Genomic DNA, 24,200 nt, shown 5'->3' on the forward strand with positions numbered 1-24,200 from the left:
CGTGTGAAAGGTCTTGGTGTCACGTAGGACGCCGGAAATGCCAAAGTTGCGTCATAAACGTACTTTTTCGCGCCAACATTTTTTTCGTGCCAAGAATGACGCAATAAAGTTTAGCATTTGACGCACCCGCGGGCCTAATACCCGCAATTACAAAAAGTAGTCAATTGAAAAAAGACTAAACCCCAGGTAAGAAATAAATTTCTTAAAAATGTTTACATTCCCAAATATGAAACTGACAGTCTGCAGAAGGAAATTTATGAACCTGACTCATGGCATATATAAGTACAATACATATATTTAGAACTTTATATAAATGCATAAAGTGCCAAACCATAGCTGAGAGTGTCTTAAGTAATGAAAACATACTTACCAAAAGACACACATCCACATATAGCAGATAGCCAAACCAGTACTAAAACAGTTATTAGTAGAGGTAATGGTAAATTGAAAGTATATCGTCGATCTGAAAAGGGAGGTAGGAGATGAATCTCTACGACCGATAACAGAGAACCTATGAATCATCGTATTCAAATAAGTGATACTCCCTTCACGTCCCTCTGACATTCGCTGTACTCTGAGAAGAATCAGGCTTCAACAACGCTGAGAAGCGCATATCAACGTAGAAATCTTAGCACAAACTTACTTCACCACCTCCATAGGAGGCAAAGTTTGTAAAACTGAATTGTGGGTGTGGTGAGGGGTGTATTTATAGGCATTTTGAGGTTTGGGAAACTTTGCCCCTCCTGGTAGGATTGTATATTCCATATGTCACTAGCTCATGGACTCTTGCCAATTACATGAAATAAACATAGCCAGGATACAACACTTAATTCCACCGGATGATATGACAACATTAAAACATGCATTTGTATCCTCTAGGCTAGATTACTGCAATGCACTTTACTTGGGCCTCCCAAAAAAAGAACTCCATCGCCTTCAGACAGTACAAAACGCAGCAGCCAGACTATTGACCAAACTCAAACTCGCTCCTGCCACATAACACCTGTTCTCCACTCCCTGCATTGGCTTCCAATTAAATGGCGAACATATTTTAAAATTGGCCTGCTGACCTTCAAAGCCTTAAACAACCAAGGCCCACAGTACCTGAAAGAGCTCCTGACACCCTACATCCCATCCCGTTCACTTAGGTCATCCCTCCTCTCAGTGCCAAGAATAAGGACAAGCTCAGGCTCCAGAGCATTCGGCCACGCTGCCCCTACTTTCTGGAACTCTTTACTGTGTGCAATCAGAGGGGCACCGTCCTTACAGACTTTAAAAAAAAGCTAAAGACCCACCTCTTCCATCAGGCATTCAGTCCGCTTATCTGACCTTCAGAAACTCCTAACTTTTATGTCTTATGTTGGTATATTTGTAAAGTGCTTTTTAGTCTCAGAGGGAGAAAAGCGCTATATAAATCGCAAATTATTATTATTATACTATATGAATATTCACTGTTCTTATGCAAATATTTTCTTGTGCCCACTTGGAGTAGGGAGTACATTTGTAGAGGTCTTCAGACTTCTCCATTTCACTTTATATAACCTATCCCCTTCTGGGGGGCTTTCTGAAGGGAAAAGTGACAATGTCATAGCTCATTTGCATATTCGTACCCAGAGTCCTCTGCTTCAATAAACCACTGGTCGTTCTTTTGTTTTCTGGGGGGTACACAGAGGGGCTATACAGTCATTTAGTGTGTCATTACACTTGGTGAAGACTTTTTCACCCTTTTTTTTCTTGCCATAATTTAAAGGGACATGATACTCCAGTTTTTCTTTCATGATACAGAGAGCATGCAATTTTACAGAACTTTCAAATTTACTTCTATTATCTAAATTTGTTTAATTCTCTTGGTATTTTTTGTTGGAAAAAATACCTAGGTAGGCTCAGGAGCTGCTGATTGGTGGCTGCACATATATGCCTCATGTTATAAGCTCACCCATGTGCATTGCTGTTTTTTAAACAGAGGATATTGAGAAAATGAAAGAAGTTAAATAATCTAAGTAAATTGGAAAAAAGTTTAAAATTGTATTCTCTATTTGAATAATGAAATACATTTTGGGTTTTATGTCCCTTTAAAGCACACTTAAATACAGTAGAATTGCATAAACAACAAATGTACCATAAAAAGACAACACTTTGAGTTTCAATTGAGTACAAGATTATTTTCTGACAAATACAAATCAGCCAATTATATATATATATATATATATATATATATATATATATATATATATATATATATATATATATATATATATATATATATATATATATACATATACACACACACATACATATATATATATATATATACTGTGAACTTTTGCACATGCTCAGTAGGAGCTGGTGCCTCAGAAAGTGTTCTCATAAGAATTTGCACATTTTGTTAATGGAAGTAAATTGGAAAGTTTTTCTCTTTCTTTTTTTTAATTTTTTTAAATTGAATGCTCTGTCTGAATCATGGAAGTTTAATACCAAGAGAACAAAGCAAAGTTGATAATACAAGTAAATTAGAAAGTTGTTTAGAATTGCATGCGCTATCTGAATTTTGAGAGAATTTTTGGGTTTCATATCCCTTTAAAGGGACACTGAACCCAAATTTTTTTTTCCTGAATCAGATAGATAATTCAATTTTAAGCAACTTTCTCCTATTATCAAATTTTCATCAGTCTCTTGGTATCTTTATTTGAAAAGCAAGAATGTAAGTTTAGAAGCCGGCCCATTTTTGGTGAACAACCTGGGTTGTTCTTGCCGATTGGTGGATAAATTCACCCACCAATAAACAAGTGCTGTCCAGTGTCGTAAACCAAAAATTGTCTGGTTCCTTAGCTTAGATGCATTCTTTTTCAAATAAAAATAACAAGAGAACAAAGAAAAATTGATATTAGGAGTAAATTCGAAAGTTGCTTAAAATTTCATGCACTATCTGAATCATGAAAGAAAAAACTTGGGTTCAATATCCCTTTAACGAATAGTCCTCAAGAATTTGTAAAATAAAAAAGGTGAATTGTAAAAAGAAGAAGATTCAGTCATGTCACATAAGGAAAAAAACATATGCAGAAAATTCCTTAGATAGTTCGGTGAGGCGGCAAAATTCACATGAGGAAATACTATCACAGCAGGATCTACAGCTTACAGGCTTCCCCAGTAAATCTCGTCAAATAACCCTAATTTGTTTAACTACTTTGCACTGTTAGTATCCCAGCAGCCCTTAAAGACGAGTCTCATTCCCTCTGCTTCCTGGGACATGACCAGAGAAGAAAAGCAAAAAGAAGGTTAAACCCACAGCAGGAGCAAAAGAAGGAACACTGAAGCCAGCTATGAAATCATGCATCCTAGAGAGGAGGAGAATGACAGAACATGTTTTATTTAAACCATTTTGGTTTCCAATATTTCAAGTCACAATTTAATCTCTATAAGCCTTTATTATATAAGCCATATACTTACAATAATATCCATCACTATGTGTTTATAAATTATTTAACCCATGCTTTTAGAGCTTGACTCCACATCTACATCATTCGCATTTATTGTTTTCTTTGAGGGGGAACACGCAAGTGTAGCAGGGTTCACTTTTTCTTTAGCACTTCTACTTTTCTTTCTTTGCAGCACTATTTCCTGCCATGTAAAGCTCCAGACACCTACCTAAGTATCACTTCAAAGAAATTTGATAATAGAATTAAATTGGAAACTTATGTATTTTTTTTATTTTTTATTATATGCTCTGTCTGAATTAAAGAAAATATGTTTAGGTTTCCATAACATTATTGTCCTAGTGAGACATATAAACCCATTAAACCTTAAAAGGTACATGAAACCCAAAATCTTTCTTTCATGATTCAGAAACATTATAATTTTAAACAATTTTCCAAATTCTATTATCTAATTTGCTTAGTTATCTTGGTATCATTTGCCTTAAAGGATACATAGGTAGGCTTAGAAGCTCGGAGATAGCTGCTGATTGGTGGCTGCACATATATGGCTATCGTCATTGGCTTACTGATGTGTTCCGCTAGCTCCCTGTAGTGCATTGCTGCTTCTTCAATAAAGAATACCAAGAGAATGAAGCAAAATTGATAAGTAAATTGAAAAGTTGATTAAAAAAGAAAATTTATGCTTACCTGATAAATTTGTTTCTTTTTAGACATGAGTCCACGGATTTCATCCTTACTTGTGGGATTACGCCTCCTGGTCAGCAGGAGGAGGCAAAGAGCATCACAGCAGAGCTGTATATATAGCTCATCCCTTCCCTCCCACTCTAGTCATTCGACCGAAGTTGGGAAGAGAAAGGAAAAGCCAAGGTGCAGAGGTGACCGAAGTTTAACCAAAAATAAAAACCTGTCTCATAGAACAGGGCGGGCCGTGGACTCATCGCGTCTAAAAAGAAACAAATTTATCAGGTAAGCATAAATTTTCTTTTCTTTTTAAAGACACAAGTCCACGGATTTCATCCTTACTTGTGGGATACAATACCAAAGCACACGGATGAAAAGGGAGGGACAAGACAGGGAACCTAAACGGAAGGCACCACTGCTTGAAGAACCTTCCTCCCAAAAACAGCCTCAGCCGAGGCAAAGGTATCAAATTTCTAAAATTTAGAAAAAAGTGTGAAGAGAGGACCAAGTTGCAGCCTTGCAAATCTGTTCAAAAGAAGCATCATTTTTGAATGCCCATGAGGAAGCAACAGCCCTAGTGGAATGAGCCGTAACTCTTTCAGGAGGCTGCTGTCCAGCAGTCTCATATGCAAAATGGATGATACTCTTCAGCCACAAAGATAGAGAGGTAGCCATAGCTTTCTGACCCCTACGTTTCCCTGAAAAAACAAAAAACAAGAAGAAGATTGACAAAAGTCCTTAGTCGCTTGCAAGTAGAACTTTAAAGCACGGACTACATCTAAATTATGTAGTAGACGTTCCTTCTGAGATAAAGGATTAGGACACAAGGACGGAACAACAATTTCCAGAATAATGTTCTTGTCTGAAACAACCTTAGGAAGAAACCCAGGTTTAGTACGTAACACCACCTTATCCGCATGGAAAATAAGGTAAGGAGAATTATATTGTAATGCTGAAAGCTCTGATAAAACCAAAAATAAAACCTTCCAAGATAATAACTTAATAAAGGAGGAACAATTGGTCTAAATACAGGCCTGATTCTAGTCAGAGCCTGACAAAAGGATTGAACATCTGGAGCATCCGCCAAACGTTTATGTAACAAAATAGACAGGGCAGAAATCTGGCCCTTTAAGGAACTTGCTGATAACCCCTTCTCCAATCCTTCTTGGAGAAAGGATAAAATTCTGGGAATCCTGACCCTACTCCATGAATAGCCCTTGGATTCACACCAATAAAGATATTTGCTCCATATCTTATGGTAAATTTTCCTAGTAACAGGCTTACGTGCCTGAATTAAAGTATCTATGACCGAATCAGAAAAACCTCACCTGGATAAAATTAAGCGTTCAATCTCCAAGCAGTCAGCTATAGAGAAACTAGATTCGGGTGATGGAAGGGACCCTGAATTAGAAGGTCCTTCCTCAATGGAAGCTTCCAAGGTGGTAGAGACAACATGTCCACCAGATCGGCAAACCAAATCCTGTGAGGCCACGCAGGGGCAATGAGGATCACGGATGCCCTCTCCTGTTTGATCCGAGCAATCACCCGAGGAAGGAGGGCAAATGGGGGAAACGCATATGCTAGGCTGAAGGACCAAGGAACTGCCAAGGCATCTATCAGCTCAGCCTGGGGATCCCTGGGCCTGGACCCGTATCTCGGAAGCTTGGCATTCTGACGAGACGCCATAAGGTCCAACTCCGGCCGACCCCATCTTAGAATCAAGCTTGAAAATACTTCCGGGTGAAGTTCCCACTCCCTGGATGAAAGGTCTGCCTGCTCAGAAAATCCATCTCCCAGTTCTCCACCCCTGGGATGTAGATCGCTGACAGATGACAAGAGTGAGTCTCCGCCCACCAAATTATTTTGGCTACCTCCTTGTTCCTCTCTGATGATTGATGTAAGCCACTGTCGTTATGTTGTCCGACTGGAATCTGATGAATTGGGTCGTGGCCAACTGAGGCCAGGACCAAAGCGCATTGAATACTGCTCGCACCTCTAGGATATTGATGGGAAGGAGAGACTCTGCCTGAGTCCATACACCCTGAGCCCTTAAGGAGTTCCAGACTGCTCCCCATCCTAACAGGTTGGCATCCGTTGTCACTATCACCCATGAGGGTCTGTGAAAGCATGTCCCCTGGGATAGATGATCCATTGACAACCACCATAGAAGAGAGTCCCTAGTCTCCTGCTCAGGATTTATTCGAGGAGACAAATCTGTATAATCTCCATTCCACTGCCTGAGCATGCTTAACTGCAGAGGCCTGAGCTGAAAACGCGCAAACGATACAATGTCCATTGCCGCCACTATCAATCCGATTACCTCCATGCGTTGAGCCACTGACGGGGACGAGGATTGGCCTGAAGGGCTCGACATGTATCCAGAATCTTTAACTTTCTGACTTCCGTCAGAAAAATCTGCATTGAAATAGAGTCGATTATAGTTCCCGGAAAGGGTACCCTTGTCTGAGGAACTAACAAACTTTTGTCCAGATTTACCTTGCACCCATGAGTTCTTAGGAAGGATAGCACAATGTCGGTATGGGACCTTGCTAGTTGAAAGGATGACGCCTGGATCAGAATATCGTCCAGATAAGGCGCCACCGCAATGCCCCGCGGTCTTAGAACCGCCAGTAAAGACCCCAGACCTTTGTGAAAATTCTGGGCGCCGTGGTCGGACTGAAAGGGAGAGCTACAAACTGAAAAAAACCACTCTGACAGTTAAACCAATTTACTGGGCATATTAAATGACAAAAAACAGTGCACCTCTTCGCCTCAACAGCTCTGCTGAGGCGCCTACCTGCTCCCACAGTACAATGACCACTTCTAGCCGTTCTTCAGAATGCCTAAGACTGCCTGCTTTTACATTTAACCATGCGGTCTTAGTGAACACCGGTGTCTACAAGCTTACTCGGATGCCGGGATCCCGTAGAAGAAAACAACTGTGCGGCTTCTCAAGCGCGCAAAAGTTAAGCCCTGCCCTTCGTGGGCGGCAAAGAAAGTCACTGCTGAACCCAGCTAAATAAAGTGAAAAAGCAAATGCCGGTCAAAGAAATTCCTCCTTAAACGGAACCCTAGTAAAAACACCCAGTCTTACGCCGGAGTACTAAATTGCAAAACTCTGAAAATCAATTTCCCCAGCGTCTCGCCCACAGCACCAACAACAGGGCTAATATGTCAGTAACAGCCCATATCAAAAATACAGTCTGTCATGACTCTCGAAAGTCAAGAGTTACAGAGTAATGAGGGAAACCTTTTATCTTGTCCATAAAAATGTATTTCCCCACTTATCAGATAGGTAAATATACAGCCGTTTCGGAGTTAATCCATGTCCAAAAAAAATAAAGGATTTCAAAAAAAATAAAGGATTGCACATACCTTTATGCTGAGCGACAGCATGACACTTCCCACAGGATCAAGAGGTCTTCTCCCTCCTGTCGTTCTGTGGAGACATACAGGGCCTTAGCTAACATCTGCTAAGACCATCATCAGAAGGGCAGCACTCAGTATGGGAGGCGCAGTGAGAGTTTTGTCCCATCAGTTCCCATTGCTTTAAAGCCACCTGTAGCTCTACTCTAGAGGCTGACAAGGAATACAGCTACACCCTATAATAAAATAGCACTCACTGGTACCATTTTAAAAATAACAAACTCTTGATTGAAGAATCTAAACTAACACCTCACTTTACCTCTTCCTATTACTAACACAGGCAAAGAGAATGACTGGAGTGGGAGGGAAGGGAGGAGCTATATATACAGCTCTGCTGTGGTGCTCTTTGCCTCCTCCTGCTGACCAGGAGGCGTAATCCCACAAGTAAGGATGAAATCCGTGGACTCATCGTGTCTTTAAAAAGAAATATATATTCTATCTGAATTATAAAAGAAAAAAAAAGTTTGGCCTTCACGTCTCTTTTAATGTATAACTTAAGTACTATTACTACAGCACAGTATTATTATTACACAAATACATTCCTATATATAGACAAATGTATGCATGAAGCCACCTCTCAATCTGGTACATTGCACTTACTAAACTCACTAGAGAAAAGAGGTCTGTAATCCATGTGTACCATTCTGACTCCCCTAACTTGTCCATTTATTGTAGCCCTTGAATGGGCTTCATAATCTGCTGACAGTTACAGGTAATAATTCAATACATAATTTACCTGGTTCCTTTGACTATAGCACAAATTTACTTGACACTGTTAAACTGAAAAGTTTCTCGGCATACTTTACTTTAAATGCCCTGGTATGATACATTTCAGCAGCAAAATTTCCTAAAGGATTAGTGTATGTTATATGCTACTATGGAACATGATGTAACTGTGGTACACTTTACCAAATCTCTCATTATCTGTTATTAATTATTTACTGTGACGAATCAAACCTTCTCAACGTCACAATAGAGGGGTGTGGGCATGAAGGGGTTAATGGCACACAGCTCTGGTTCCCTTATCCTTGCAACTCTGCAAAAGGACCTTAAAAGGTATACCACATTAGACCCCAAATCTTGTCCACACTGCTCTAATTAACAATTTCCCAGCTGCCACCACCAAAACTTTTAAACTAAAGGGGAGTTTTGGGGAATCCCTAAAAACTCACACTATTTAACAATTGGGTAACGTGCCTTTAACCTTGTCTCAACAGGAGTGTGAATATGGATATTAGAGCCGAAAAGACAGAATGGGATTTCTATGTGTTTAATAACAAAAATATCAATACAGGTTACACAGTGCAAAATTATAAAGACATTCAAAAACAGAATTTATGTTTACCTGATAAATTACTTTCTCCAACGGTGTGTCCGGTCCACGGCGTCATCCTTACTTGTGGGATATTCTCTTCCCCAACAGGAAATGGCAAAGAGCCCAGCAAAGCTGGTCACATGATCCCTCCTAGGCTCCGCCTACCCCAGTCATTCGACCGACGTTAAGGAGGAATATTTGCATAGGAGAAACCATATGGTACCGTGGTGACTGTAGTTAAAGAAAATAAATTATCAGACCTGATTAAAAAAACCAGGGCGGGCCGTGGACCGGACACACCGTTGGAGAAAGTAATTTATCAGGTAAACATAAATTCTGTTTTCTCCAACATAGGTGTGTCCGGTCCACGGCGTCATCCTTACTTGTGGGAACCAATACCAAAGCTTTAGGACACGGATGAAGGGAGGGAGCAAATCAGGTCACCTAAATGGAAGGCACCACGGCTTGCAAAACCTTTCTCCCAAAAATAGCCTCAGAAGAAGCAAAAGTATCAAACTTGTAAAATTTGGTAAAAGTGTGCAGTGAAGACCAAGTCGCTGCCCTACATATCTGATCAACAGAAGCCTCGTTCTTGAAGGCCCATGTGGAAGCCACAGCCCTAGTGGAATGAGCTGTGATTCTTTCGGGAGGCTGCCGTCCGGCAGTCTCGTAAGCCAATCTGATGATGCTTTTAATCCAAAAAGAGAGAGAGGTAGAAGTTGCTTTTTGACCTCTCCTTTTACCGGAATAAACAACAAACAAGGAAGATGTTTGTCTAAAATCCTTTGTAGCATCTAAATAGAATTTTAGAGCGCGAACAACATCCAAATTGTGCAACAAACGTTCCTTCTTTGAAACTGGTTTCGGACACAGAGAAGGTACGATAATCTCCTGGTTAATGTTTTTGTTAGAAACAACTTTTGGAAGAAAACCAGGTTTAGTACGTAAAACCACCTTATCTGCATGGAACACCAGATAAGGAGGAGAACACTGCAGAGCAGATAATTCTGAAACTCTTCTAGCAGAAGAAATTGCAACTAAAAACAAAACTTTCCAAGATAATAACTTAATATCAACGGAATGTAAGGGTTCAAACTGAACCCCCTGAAGAACTGAAAGAACTAAATTGAGACTCCAAGGAGGAGTCAAAGGTTTGTAAACAGGCTTAATTCTAACCAGAGCCTGAACAAAGGCTTGAACATCTGGCACAGCGGCCAGCTTTTTGTGAAGTAACACAGACAAGGCAGAAATCTGTCCCTTCAGGGAACTTGCAGATAATCCTTTTTCCAATCCTTCTTGAAGGAAGGATAGAATCCTAGGAATCTTAACCTTGTCCCAAGGGAATCCTTTAGATTCACACCAACAGATATATTTTTTCCAAATTTTGTGGTAAATCTTTCTAGTTACAGGCTTTCTGGCCTGAACAAGAGTATCGATAACAGAATCTGAGAATCCTCGCTTCGATAAGATCAAGCGTTCAATCTCCAAGCAGTCAGCTGGAGTGAAACCAGATTCGGATGTTCGAACGGACCCTGAACAAGAAGGTCTCGTCTCAAAGGTAGCTTCCAAGGAGGAGCCGATGACATATTCACCAGATCTGCGTACCAAGTCCTGCGTGGCCACGCAGGAGCTATCAAGATCACCGACGCCCTCTCCTGATTGATCCTGGCTACCAGCCTGGGGATGAGAGGAAACGGCGGGAACACATAAGCTAGTTTGAAGGTCCAAGGTGCTACTAGTGCATCCACTAGAGCCGCCTTGGGATCCCTGGATCTGGACCCGTAGCAAGGAACTTTGAAGTTCTGACGAGAGGCCATCAGATCCATGTCTGGAATGCCCCACAGCTGAGTGACTTGGGCAACGATTTCCGGATGGAGTTCCCACTCCCCCGGATGCAATGTCTGACGACTCAGAAAATCCGCTTCCCAATTTTCCACTCCTGGGATGTGGATAGCAGACAGGTGGCAGGAGTGAGACTCCGCCCATAGAATGATTTTGGTCACTTCTTCCATCGCCAGGGAACTCCTTGTTCCCCCCTGATGGTTGATGTACGCAACAGTTGTCATGTTGTCTGATTGAAACCGTATGAACTTGGCCCTCGCTAGCTGAGGCCAAGCCTTGAGAGCATTGAATATCGCTCTCAGTTCCAGAATATTTATCGGTAGAAGAGATTCTTCCCGAGACCAAAGACCCTGAGCTTTCAGGGATCCCCAGACCGCGCCCCAGCCCATCAGACTGGCGTCGGTCGTGACAATGACCCACTCTGGTCTGCGGAATGTCATCCCTTGTGACAGGTTGTCCAGGGACAGCCACCAACGGAGTGAGTCTCTGGTCCTCTGATTTACTTGTATCTTCGGAGACAAGTCTGTATAGTCCCCATTCCACTGACTGAGCATGCACAGTTGTAATGGTCTTAGATGAATGCGTGCAAAAGGAACTATGTCCATTGCCGCTACCATCAACCCGATCACTTCCATGCACTGAGCTATGGAAGGAAGAGGAACGGAATGAAGTATCCGACAAGAGTCTAGAAGTTTTGTTTTTCTGGCCTCTGTCAGAAAAATCCTCATTTCTAAGGAGTCTATTATTGTTCCCAAGAAGGGAACCCTTGTTGACGGAGATAGAGAACTCTTTTCCACGTTCACTTTCCATCCGTGAGATCTGAGAAAGGCCAGGACAATGTCCGTGTGAGCCTTTGCTTGAGGAAGGGACGACGCTTGATGTCGTCCAAGTAAGGTACTACAGCAATGCCCCTTGGTCTTAGCACAGCTAGAAGGGACCCTAGTACCTTTGTGAAAATCCTTGGAGCAGTGGCTAATCCGAAAGGAAGCGCCACGAACTGGTAATGTTTGTCCAGGAATGCGAACCTCAGGAACCGATGATGTTCCTTGTGGATAGGAATATGTAGATACGCATCCTTTAAATCCACCGTGGTCATGAATTGACCTTCCTGGATGGAAGGAAGAATAGTTCGAATGGTTTCCATCTTGAACGATGGAACCTTGAGAAACTTGTTTAAGATCTTGAGATCTAAGATTGGTCTGAACGTTCCCTCTTTTTTGGGAACTATAAACAGATTGGAGTAGAACCCCATCCCTTGTTCTCTTAATGGAACGGGATGAATCACTCCCATTTTTAACAGGTCTTCTACACAATGTAAGAATGCCTGTCTTTTTATGTGGTCTGAAGACAACTGAGACCTGTGGAACCTCCCCCTTGGGGGAAGTCCCTTGAATTCCAGAAGATAACCTTGGGAGACTATTTCTAGCGCCCAAGGATCCAGAACATCTCTTGCCCAAGCCTGAGCGAAGAGAGAGAGTCTGCCCCCCACCAGATCCGGTCCCGGATCGGGGGCCAACATTTCATGCTGTCTTGGTAGCAGTGGCAGGTTTCTTGGCCTGCTTTCCCTTGTTCCAGCCTTGCATTGGTCTCCAAGCTGGCTTGGCTTGAGAAGTATTACCCTCTTGCTTAGAGGACGTAGCACTTTGGGCTGGTCCGTTTCTACGAAAGGGACGAAAATTAGGTTTATTTTTTGCCTTGAAAGGCCGATCCTGAGGAAGGGCGTGGCCCTTACCCCCAGTGATATCCGAGATAATCTCTTTCAAGTCAGGGCCAAACAGCGTTTTCCCCTTGAAAGGAATGTTAAGTAGCTTGTTCTTGGAAGACGCATCAGCCGACCAAGATTTCAACCAAAGCGCTCTGCGCGCCACAATAGCAAACCCAGAATTCTTAGCCGCTAACCTAGCCAATTGCAAAGTGGCGTCTAGGGTGAAAGAATTAGCCAATTTGAGAGCATTGATTCTGTCCATAATCTCCTCATAAGGAGGAGAATCACTGTCGACCGCCTTTATCAGCTCATCGAACCAGAAACATGCGGCTGTAGCGACAGGGACAATGCATGAAATTGGTTGTAGAAGGTAACCCTGCTGAACAAACATCTTTTTAAGCAAACCTTCTAATTTTTTATCCATAGGATCTTTGAAAGCACAACTATCCTCTATGGGTATAGTGGTGCGTTTGTTTAAAGTGGAAACCGCTCCCTCGACCTTGGGGACTGTCTGCCATAAGTCCTTTCTGGGGTCGACCATAGGAAACAATTTTTTAAATATGGGGGGAGGGACGAAAGGAATACCGGGCCTTTCCCATTCTTTATTAACAATGTCCGCCACCCGCTTGGGTATAGGAAAAGCTTCTGGGAGCCCCGGCACCTCTAGGAACTTGTCCATTTTACATAGTTTCTCTGGGATGACCAACTTGTCACAATCATCCAGAGTGGATAATACCTCCTTAAGCAGAATGCGGAGATGTTCCAACTTAAATTTAAATGCAATCACATCAGGTTCAGCTTGTTGAGAAATGTTCCCTGAATCAGTAATTTCTCCCTCAGACAAAACCTCCCTGGCCCCATCAGACTGAGTTAGGGGCCCTTCAGAAATATTAACATCAGCGTCGTCATGCTCTTCAGTATCTAAAACAGAGCAGTCGCGCTTACGCTGATAAGTGTTCATTTTGGCTAAAATGTTTTTGACAGAATTATCCATTACAGCCGTTAATTGTTGCATAGTAAGGAGTATTGGCGCGCTAGATGTACTAGGGGCCTCCTGAGTGGGCAAGACTCGTGTAGACGAAGGAGGGAATGATGCAGTACCATGCTTACTCCCCTCACTTGAGGAATCATCTTGGGCATCATTGTCATTGTCACATAAATCACATTTATTTAAATGAATAGGAATTCTGGCTTCCCCACATTCAGAACACAGTCTATCTGGTAGTTCAGACATGTTAAACAGGCATAAACTTGATAACAAGTACAAAAAACGTTTTAAAATAAAACCGTTACTGTCACTTTAAATTTTAAACTGAACACACTTTATTACTACAAATGCGAAAAAACATGAAGGAATTGTTCAAAATTCACCAAATTTTCACCACAGTGTCTTAAAGCCTTAAAAGTATTGCACACCAAATATGGAAGCTTTAACCCTTAAAATAACGGAACCGGAGCCGTTTTGAACTTTAACCCCTTTACAGTCCCTGGTATCTGCTTTGCTGAGACCCAACCAAGCCCCAAGGGGAATACGATACCAAATGACGCCTTCAGAAAGTCTTTTCTAAGTATCAGAGCTCCTCTCACATGCGACTGCATGCCATGCCTCTCAAAAACAAGTGCGCAACACCGGCGCGAAAATCCGATATTATTATATCAAAATACCCAGATAAAATGATTCCTCAAGGCTAAATATGTGTTAATAATCAATCGATTTAGCCCAAAAAAAGTCTACAGTCTTAATAAGCCCTTTTTGAAGCCCTTATTTACAATCGTAATAAACATGGCTTACCGGATCCCAGAGGGAAAATGACAGCTTCCAGCATTACATCGTCTTGTTAGAATGTGTCATACCTCAAGCAGCAAGAGACTGCTCACTGTTCCCCCAACTGAAGTTAATAGCTCTCAACAGTCCTGTGTGGAACAGCCATGGATTTTAGTGACGGTTGCTAAAATCATTTTCCTCATACAAACAGAAATCTTCATCTCTTTTCTGTTTCTGAGTAAATAGTACATACCAGCACTATTTCAAAATAACAAACTCTTGATTGAATAATAAAAACTACAGTTAAACACTAAAAAACTCTAAGCCATCTCCGTGGAGATGTTGCCTGTACAACGGCAAAGAGAATGACTGGGGTAGGCAGAGCCTAGGAGGGATCATGTGACCAGCTTTGCTGGGCTCTTTGCCATTTCCTGTTGGGGAAGAGAATATCCCACAAGTAAGGATGACGCCGTGGACCGGACACACCTATGTTGGAGAAATAACATACAATTGCAAAGCTACAGTTCTTCAAAAAGAAAATGGGACATGAAAATAATTACACACAATATCTAACTTATTACCAAGTTCCTTTAGATATGTGGAGAACTGCTGATAATGATGTTGATGGCTTTGGTCCCCAGGGCAGTTCTGCCAACCAAGTCTTTCTGTTACATATTTAAACCAAATTTTCTTTGTCTTGTCAAAGACAACGCCTGGGTTATAATTTACAATGAGTGCAACCAATGCAAACAAGTCTTAGCTCCCACTATCAGTCTCCAAGGGGAGGAGCGTCTGCATTCCTACACACAGTTACACTACTAAGGAGGGGGGAGGAGGGGGGTCTCAGCTTACAGCTTTTCTGAAAGCAGTTTTCACACACAGAACAAGGCAATTCACATTATAATATAATAATAATTTGCAATTTATATAGCGCTTTTCTCCCTGTGAGACTCAAAGCACTTTACAAATATATCAACATAAGACATAAAAGTTAGGAGTTTCTGAAGCTCAGATAATCGGACTGAATGCCTGATGGAAGAGGTGGATCTTTAGCTTTTTTTTAAAAAAGTCTGTAAGGACTGTGCCTCTCTGATTGCGCACGGTAAAGAGTTCCAGAAAGTAGGGGCAGCATGGCCGAATGCTCTGGAGCCTGAGTTTGTCCTTATTCTTGGCACTGAGAGGAGGGATGTGTTGGCTGACCTAAGTGAACGGGATGGGATGTAGGGTGTCAGGAGCTCTTTCAGGTACTGTGGGCCTTGGTTGTTTAAGGCTTTGAAGGTCAGCAGGCCAATTTTAAAATATGTTCGCCATTTAATTGGAAGCCAATGCAGGGAGTGGAGAACAGGTGTTATGTGGCAGGAGCAAGTTTGATTGGTCAATAGTCTGGCTGCTGCGTTTTGTACTGTCTGAAGGCGATGGAGTTCTTTTTTTGGGAGGCCTAAGTAAAGTGCATTGCAGTAATCTAGCCTAGAGGATGGTGTAAAATGGTGTCAATGGTGTCAAATGCAGCTGAGAGATCCAGGAGGATTAGAATGGAGTAATCACCTTTGTCTCTTGCCATGAGGAGATCATTTAGCACTCAGACTAGCGCGGTTTCAGTGCTGTGGTGGCATCTGAAGCCTGACTGGAAAGGATCGAATATGTTTAGGAGTGATAGATGGGCTTCCAGTTGAGTTGCCACTACTTTTTCAATTACTTTCCCCAGAAATGGGAGGTTGGATACTGGTCTGTAATTAGTCATGCAGTCTGGGTCTAATAAAGGTTTCTTTTTTTTACCACAGCTTCTTTTAGAGGATCTGGGAAGTCCCCTGGTTTTAGTGAACATTGCATTATTTTTGTGAGGACTGGGGCGAGTGTTTCAATGCATCCAGATATGAGCTGAGTTGGAGCGGGGTCTAAGTCACACGTAGTAGGGTGCAACTTTTGTATGGTGTTTTTAACTCCTTTTATATCCACATTTGTAAAAGTGGCCCATAAACTGGGGCAATCTGGCATTCCATTGTAGTAGTTCTGGTGTGTAACTGTTTGGCCTGCTGTGATAGCGGTTCGGATAGAGGAAATCTAGTCTCTGAAGAAGTTCGCAAATGCTTCACATTTATCCTGAGAAAAGTTGGTAGGGCTAAGCATGCATGCTGGTTTGCAGAGCCTTTCTACTGTGCGAAACAGTTGCCTGGGTCTATTGTGGGAGAGTGCAATTTCGCATGATAAAAATGAAGATTTTTTCTGAGTTATCTTGGATTGATATTTATTTAGATGTTTGGTAAGAGCGGCTTTATCCTCTTGATCATGTGTTCTGCGCCACTTTCTCTCGAGCTTACGCCCTGTTCTTTTCATTTCTCTGATGGAGCTATCAAACCATGGTGCATTGTTGTGGGTTTGGACAGTGCGTATGCGAGATGGTGCAATGCTTTCTAGGGTGTCTCTAATGGTTTTGTTGTAGAGTCGGACTAAGGAGCTGGGGTCTTCGCAGGTGCCCATTAGTTCACTTAGATCCATATGTGATGCTACATCCAGTGGTGTCACCCCTTTTAATGAGCAGTGTTTGACCAGGTTCTGAGGCTGGTGTCAGGTTGATTGTGATACAATGGAGAAGTGAATGGAGTGGTGGTCTGACCAGGTAACTCGGTTTACAGTTACTGGTGACACTTCTAGTCCAGACTGAAACACTAGATCAAGTGTATGAACTTTTCTGTGGGTGGGAGTGGTGACGATTTGTGTAAAGCCGAGTGTACTCATCAAGCTGAGGAGATCTTCTTCCAGGCTGAGGAGGACACAATACCACCTCTGCCGGGTAGCCAATCCAGGTATCGACTACTCCACATGATTGTATCATGACATTTACCTTTTCTCATTTAGTTTACCTTTTTTAAAAAGTTTACCTTTTTAATAATAAGAGGGCATGACCTTGAGTAGCCTTTGCAAAGTACACCAAGACATACATGCACAATAGGCATGTCAGATCCCATTCAGAGACATACAAATATTAAAGGGACTGTCTAGTCAAAATTAAAAACTTTCATGATGCAATTTTAAATTGCATGCCCTAAAGCTAAAAGGTCTGTCAAAAGAACTGAAATAAGGGGGCTGTCTGCAGAAACTTAAATACAAGGTAATCACAGAGGTAAAAAGTATATTAATATAACAGTGTTAATTATGCAAAACTGGGTAGTGGGTAATAAAGGCATTGTCTATCTTGTTAAACAACAGTAATTCTGGAGTAGATAACCAACAAATGCACAATAAAAATACAATGCAATAGCACTTAGCCTGAACTTCAAATTAGTAGTAGTCAAAAATTGCATGCTCTGATTCCTGAAACTTTAATTTTGACTTGAGTGTCTCTTTAAAGCAAGAAATGTGATATAGGTGTGGAGAGTTTGAGGGTATCCAAAAAAAAAAAAATCAGAATCCATTTTTTAAAAAAAATATCTAACCGCTTTAAAGGATTTAGACTGTTTTTTTAATAACATAGCAGAACCTGTCTGTAGATGGAAATAAAGGGAGAGGCTGATAAAATCTGTTTGCCTGCCGCCTGGGTACTACAGATGGTTGTCATATGTCTGCGTGTTAGGGAAACAAGGGCGTGAAAGCAAAATCATATCAAAGGGAAGAGAAACACAAAAAAATCTACATCAGCACATATTTCTCCTACAGCAGTGGCCTTTCTTGACCACAAACTAAAACAATCCTATATTAAAATAGCCATTAATCAGTGTTCCATAAATAACATCCTAAACGTACAGCAGGAGGAAGAATGGTACTTACCGTCAAATTTGTTGTACCTGGAAGCAAAAATATTCTGCAGATTATTACATGGTTCGATGACTGAAGCCTTGAAGTCATGTTTGCTTTGCTGGCTATATCTCTCTTCCATGGCCTGGGAGCAGCAGGTGGAACCTTGTGGACAGACCTTTAGGTGGTCGCCTAAAATAAAAACAAAAAAGGGACAGAAAAAAATGACAATTATTACTGCAGAAAGAGCTGAACTGGATGCATTATTCAAATAATTTTAAAAAACAAATATTAAAGGGACATTCTAGTTCAAAAATGACATGCTCTAATTTGTTAGAGCACACATTATTTACACTATTAATGCTGCAACCCTGTGTGTTCAATCTGCACAGTGATTGATTAGCTCAAACATATCTAAATATAATTCTTACAAGCCAAAGCAAAGGGGACAAGGAAAATGGATTCCACCAGTCTTTTCAATATATGTATATTGATACAAATTTTGATAACAAAATAAGTGCAATTAAATTAATTTAAAACATTTTTTTCAGTGTTTTTCAGATGATCTGTTTTTCAGATGAAAGTAGGCAGATTTTTATTAGGGAGGAAATCTTAATTGCTGAAACACCTGAGTTTCAAAGTAACTTTACATTTTTAGATACATTTTAAACATTAACTATCATTTATAAAAAGAAACAAAAAAAACAAAAAAACAAAAAAACTCAAGTCTCCTTAAAGGGATACTAACTTTCTAATTTACTCCTAATATCAAATTTTCTTCATTCTCATGCTATCTTTATTTGAAAAAGCAGGAATGTAAACTTAAGAGCCAGCCCATTTTTGGTTCAGCACATTGGTAGTGCTTTCTGATTAGTGGCTAAATGTAGCAAACCAATCAGCAAGCTCTAGCCAGGTGCTGAACCAAAAATGGGCCGGCTGCTTACATTACATTCCTGCATTTTCAACTTAAAATAGCAAGAGAACGAAGAAAAATTGATAATAGGAGTAAATTAGAAAGTTGCTTAAAATTGCATGCTCTATCTGAATCATGAAAGAAAACATTTGGGTTTAGTATCCCTTTAATTTGCAATGCAAAACAGTACTTTTCAATTTTCCAAACAGCACTGGACACCTTTAGGGTAGCGCTGCAACTAATAATTATTTTCATCATCGATTAATCAGCCGATTATTTTTTCGATTAATTGGATAAAAACATTTTTTTAATTTTTCCCTGTATTTAAAATAAAATCCACAGTGTAACAAATATAAAACTTCAGACTAAAACTTTAAATTAACACAACTGTTTGTCCAAATTTTAAGCAGCAGGACACATTTTTATAGTTAAGCAAAACCACAAGCTTTTTGAAAAAAGGGAGGTAGAACTAGAGTTAGACTATCACTGTTTATAACATTCGGTTATTCACTCTTTTAGAAAATTTGCATTGAAAAGCAAAAATGTAAACATGTTCCTGGCTGAGGCTGGCTCTCTATTTGCAAGCTATTTTGCCTGCAGCAGAGAAGAGCCACTCAGGTGGTGTTGAGGTGCCTGAAATGCATAAGTAGGGTTTTGCCAATTTTGCCAATGTGGGATATTTATCTTTGTTAGCTCCACCAATGCAAAGTGTTTTCCTCTTTGGCAAGGGGCCTCTCAAAGTAAGCCTGGACTTCATTCTAACATAAAAATTTCTTAAAATTATTTATGCAATGGTAAATAACCAGCTATAAGGTTTGGGGTAAACTTAAAAAGAAACTCATACTGTACTAAAAAAGTGAAATGCAAACATCTGAAGACGTCTTTTTGGCTAAGGACATAACCATAAAACACAATACCCTGTGCAGGAGTTTTTCGGAGTGAAGCAGCTGGTGCTGTGTACAAACCAACTAATCGCAGACCAACTAATCGATAATGAGATTCGTTGACGACCATTTTCATAATCGATTAGTTGTTGCAGCTCTACTTTAGGGGTTAATTTATTATCCCTGCAGGTGACAGGTACGCAAGTAGTGAACCCACCTGCAAGTTTTGGGGTGATTAATCTCACTACTCTGAGGTGGGCGAAAATAAAAAGCGGTTTTAGCATCTTAAAAATGAGGAGCAACTTACATAACACATACCCGAAAAAGCAGCTAAATAAGTTTACCTCTTAGTGCCTATAGCAGTCATATAGAGGTTATCTGTGTATAGGGCAATGCTCGAGTCTCATATTTCACCATAGAATGGCCTCTGATTGGCCAAAGCAAATGAGAATGAACATGCGGATTTTATAGTATGATTTTTTAAAATAAGTGAAATATACCTAGCATACAACTTTTGTTCCTTTATAATTGCCTCAAGGATGACCCAAGCTGAAGACTGTGCTCCACTATTAGTTTCTAGATGCTGGTAGTGTATTTGCAATAAGGTTCTCCTAAAACTGAACACTCTTCATAGGGTAACTCTCTCTTTAAAGAATTAACTTATAAAAAGGTGCTTGCCACTGAGAGATTTAAAAAAAAAATGAGGGAGGTAAAAATGAAGAACATTTGGAATAATTTAAACCTTCACTGCTCCAAACAACGCCGCTCCAAGGCTCCCCCCAACAGCTCCTCTGTAGCTCAACAGAAATTAAAAGCAAGTAAGGGAAAACTACAAACCACACACTGCATTGGGGTGCACGAAGCAGCTACTGAGCTTGCCACAAGCGCAAAACAAAAATCAGAATGGCTGCACTTAGGTGGCAAACTTGTTAAAAAGTAAAAGTTAAAAAAATTTAAAAAAAAGGTGATGCATGGAAGAAATTAACCTTACGCATTTCGTGCCAGTTGCAGGCAGTTAACTATAGGTTACATATACTACTTAGTTCCCCGTATTGGCGTCTCTAGGAGTGTGGGAAAAAGCACAAAACTAAGAGATGTTTTAATAAATATAGCGATTGCATAACTTAAAAATGTAGCCTCTCAAATATTATTTAAAATGAATAAACTGCCAATGTCTTAAATGGTTAAATATCAACAGTGAGAGGTCATGACACACAGGCCATCATGGGATGTGCGCATTTTCAGCAACACACACAAAAGGCAGAAAGGAAAAGAAGGAAAAATGGGCTCTTTTACCACAAGACTGAAAAGTTCAACTGTAGAAGCTACACAGACTGATTCCAATCTGCTGGGCCGGGGCAAAGGTTCATTCAATGACAGACAGCAAGCACATTTTTCAATCATGTCTCTTGGTTAGGGGCAGATTTCTCAAAATCTCACTCAGCTGTTCAAGGCTATCAAAGGATCGTTTGTGTTCATAATTGGCAGATTCTCTGTAGACAGTCATATAGCAGTCAAGGCAAAGGATTCTTTCAATTCCATTTTAGGAGACATTGCGTTAAAAATGCATAACACCCATCAGTCATTTGTTCTCTTAAATTGAATTATTCTTAAATTAATGTGAAATGTCATCTATGAATGCTCCACCCTGAAGAAAGATCATTAGGTTAGTCAGACAAATAATGCAACACAGCCGTAATAATGAGAACATAGATATTAAGATGTCGGGGGGTCAAAACAGGACATAAAATCATTTTTGCAGGTAACAAAATCAAGACATGGAGGTGATTAGGGAATTCAACAGAATTTAATGATGTGTAAGAATTAATATGAAAATAGGTTTTAAAAGGCCCATTTAAATTAAGACTCTTATGCCTAGTTATATGTACTATAATCCAAATTAAAGCTCTGAATAAGACTAGTGTTACCATGACAACATGTCCTGTCAGCAGATCAAATAGCCTTTTCCATGTGCAAGCCAAATAATCAGGAAGCAGAGAACACATGAACAATGCAGATTTCAAAGTTACTAAAATTATGAATTATTCTGGATAAGGTTGATGCAACAACACACATTACTGAGAACATTGTGTTTAATTGATTGCTATACATTGGATGTGTTTGCGATAATGTGAGGGGACACACACACGCTTCTGTCATATATGTTTAAAGGGACAGACAACTCAAAACATTTTATATTGTTTAAAAAAAGATAGATAATCCCTTTATTACCCATTCCTCAGTTTTTGCACAGCCAACATGGTTATATTAAAGAACCAGTCAATTCAGTACATTTGCATAATCAATAAATGGATGATAAGAAGACAATGCAATATCATTTAGTCTGAACTTCATATGAGAAGTAGTTTTTTTTTAAAATAAATTGCAAAGTTATGTCTATTTCCATTCCTCCTGTATCATGTGACAGCCATCAGCCAATGACAAATGCATATATGTATATGCTGTGTATTCTTGCACATGCTCAGTAGGAGCTGGTGACTCAAAAAGTGTAAATATAAAAAGACTGTGCACATTTTGTTAACGCAAGTAAATTGGAAAGTTGTTTAAAATTGCATGCTCTATCTGAATCATGAAGTTTAATTTTGACTTGAGTATCCCTTTAATATACTTTTAACCTCTGTGATTACCTTGTATCTAAGCCTCTTGACAGCCCCCTGATCACACGACTTATCTATTGACTTGCATTTTAGCAGTGATGTGCAGAACCCACGGGCAAGAGCACAATGTTATCTATATGGCCCACATGAACTAGCAGTCTCCTATTGTGAAAAGCAAATAAAAAAGCATGCGATTAAGAGGCTATCTATAGTGGTTAAGAAACAGGCAGCCATTTAGAGGTTTAAATGTTATAAAGTATATTAATATATCAATGTTGGCTGTGCAAAGCTAGGGAATGGGTAGTAAAGGCGTTATCCAACTTTTTAACAACAATTTTAGTGTTGACTGTCTCTTTAAGCTAATTCACAAGGAGCTTTTAATATGTTTTAAAAATCCTTGTCCGGAACACACAGGTAAGCAAAGGGTTAAATCACCACTGCATAACACTTGCAGTAGTCTTATAACCCTTTTATTGATTGGTACAACCATAGTTAGTTACTCCTTGCTTACACAGTACACACATGAAATCACTCGTGTGAATCAACCTTGCAGTAGTGATTTAACCGTCTGATGTCCCAGAATACACACAACAGCCATATGACCCTTACCTTACCTTTAAAGGAACATAAAACACAATTTTTTTATTTCGTGATTTAGATAGAGCATACAAATTTAAACAACTTTACAATTCACTTCTACTATCAAATTTGCTTCATTCTCTTATCATCTGTAGCTGAACACATTGAGTAAGCCAATGACAAAAGGTACATATGTGCTCCCAGTAATGCAGGGCTCGACAAACCCAGGAGCCAGGGAGCTCCTAATTTTTAAACAGATTTGTCGAGCACTGCAGTAATGCATTGCTGCTCCTGAGCCTACCTAGGTATGCAATTCAACACAGGATACCAAGAGAACAAAGCAAATTAGATTTTGTTTTTTTGTGCCATATAATGTGAAGTTTTGTATATGAATATTGGGGTTCACTGCTAGTCTATATAGATTAAGCGTATATTAAGATGGTACCATCTAGGTATTAACTATTAATTTATACAAGTTCTGTTGAGATGGTGATATTCACATTAAAGTGGAAAACAGAACTGGATTCCCTTCTCTAGTTTCTACAGTCCTAATAGGTCACTTATAGGACCACTAAACGCAGTAGAACAGCATAATCAATAAATGCATACTAAAAAGAGACAATGCAAAATGAATAGCTTGAATTTCAAATGAGTAGTAGATTTTTTTACATCAGCCAATCACAAAATGCATATACGTATATCCTGTAAATCTTGCACATGCTCGGTAGAAGCTGGTGCCTCAGAAAGTCTGCATATAAAAATATTGTGCACATTTAGATAAAAGAAGTGAATTGCAAAGTTGTTTAGAATGATGTGCTCTATCTAAATCATTGTTTATTTTTTTTTACTTGACTGTCCCTTTAATGTTTCTATCTTTACTTATACTCGTTTAATATATTATTTGGAATGAAGGTCCTGCACCAGTAAAATAGTAAACAATTTTTCTTTTTGATTAAAAGGGACAGTAAACCCCAACATTTTCTTTTAGGATTTGGATAGAACATACAATTTTAAACAACTTTCCAAATTACTTCTATTATCAAATTTGCTTAAATTTCTTGTTATCCTTTGCTGAAAGAACAGCACTGCACTACTGTCAGCTAGCTGAACCCATCTAGTTAGCCAATCACAAGAGCCAAATGCGTGCAGGCACCAATCAGCAGCTAGCTCCCACTAGTGTAGGATATGTGTGTATTCTTTGTCAACAAGAGATCCCAAGAGAACAAAACACACAATAGCAGTGAATTTTAAAAGTGAATTTAAGTGTCTTAAATTAACATACTCTATCTGAATCATGCAAGTTTAA

General features: G+C 39.9%; 1 protein-coding gene across 1 annotated transcript in view; it reads right to left on the reverse strand.

Moving 5' to 3' along the window:
* GPC4 (glypican 4) overlaps nt 1-24,200 on the reverse strand; it is a 214,228-nt gene that overhangs the window by 111,050 nt on the left and 78,978 nt on the right. Inside the window, exon 2 of the mRNA XM_053699263.1 lies at nt 17,934-18,092. Within this exon, the coding sequence (XP_053555238.1) occupies nt 17,934-18,092 (159 nt within the window). The remainder of the gene's footprint in view (nt 1-17,933; nt 18,093-24,200) is intronic.

Source organism: Bombina bombina, chromosome 1 (assembly GCF_027579735.1).
Source record: "Bombina bombina isolate aBomBom1 chromosome 1, aBomBom1.pri, whole genome shotgun sequence".
Taxonomy (NCBI): Eukaryota; Metazoa; Chordata; class Amphibia; order Anura; family Bombinatoridae; genus Bombina; species Bombina bombina.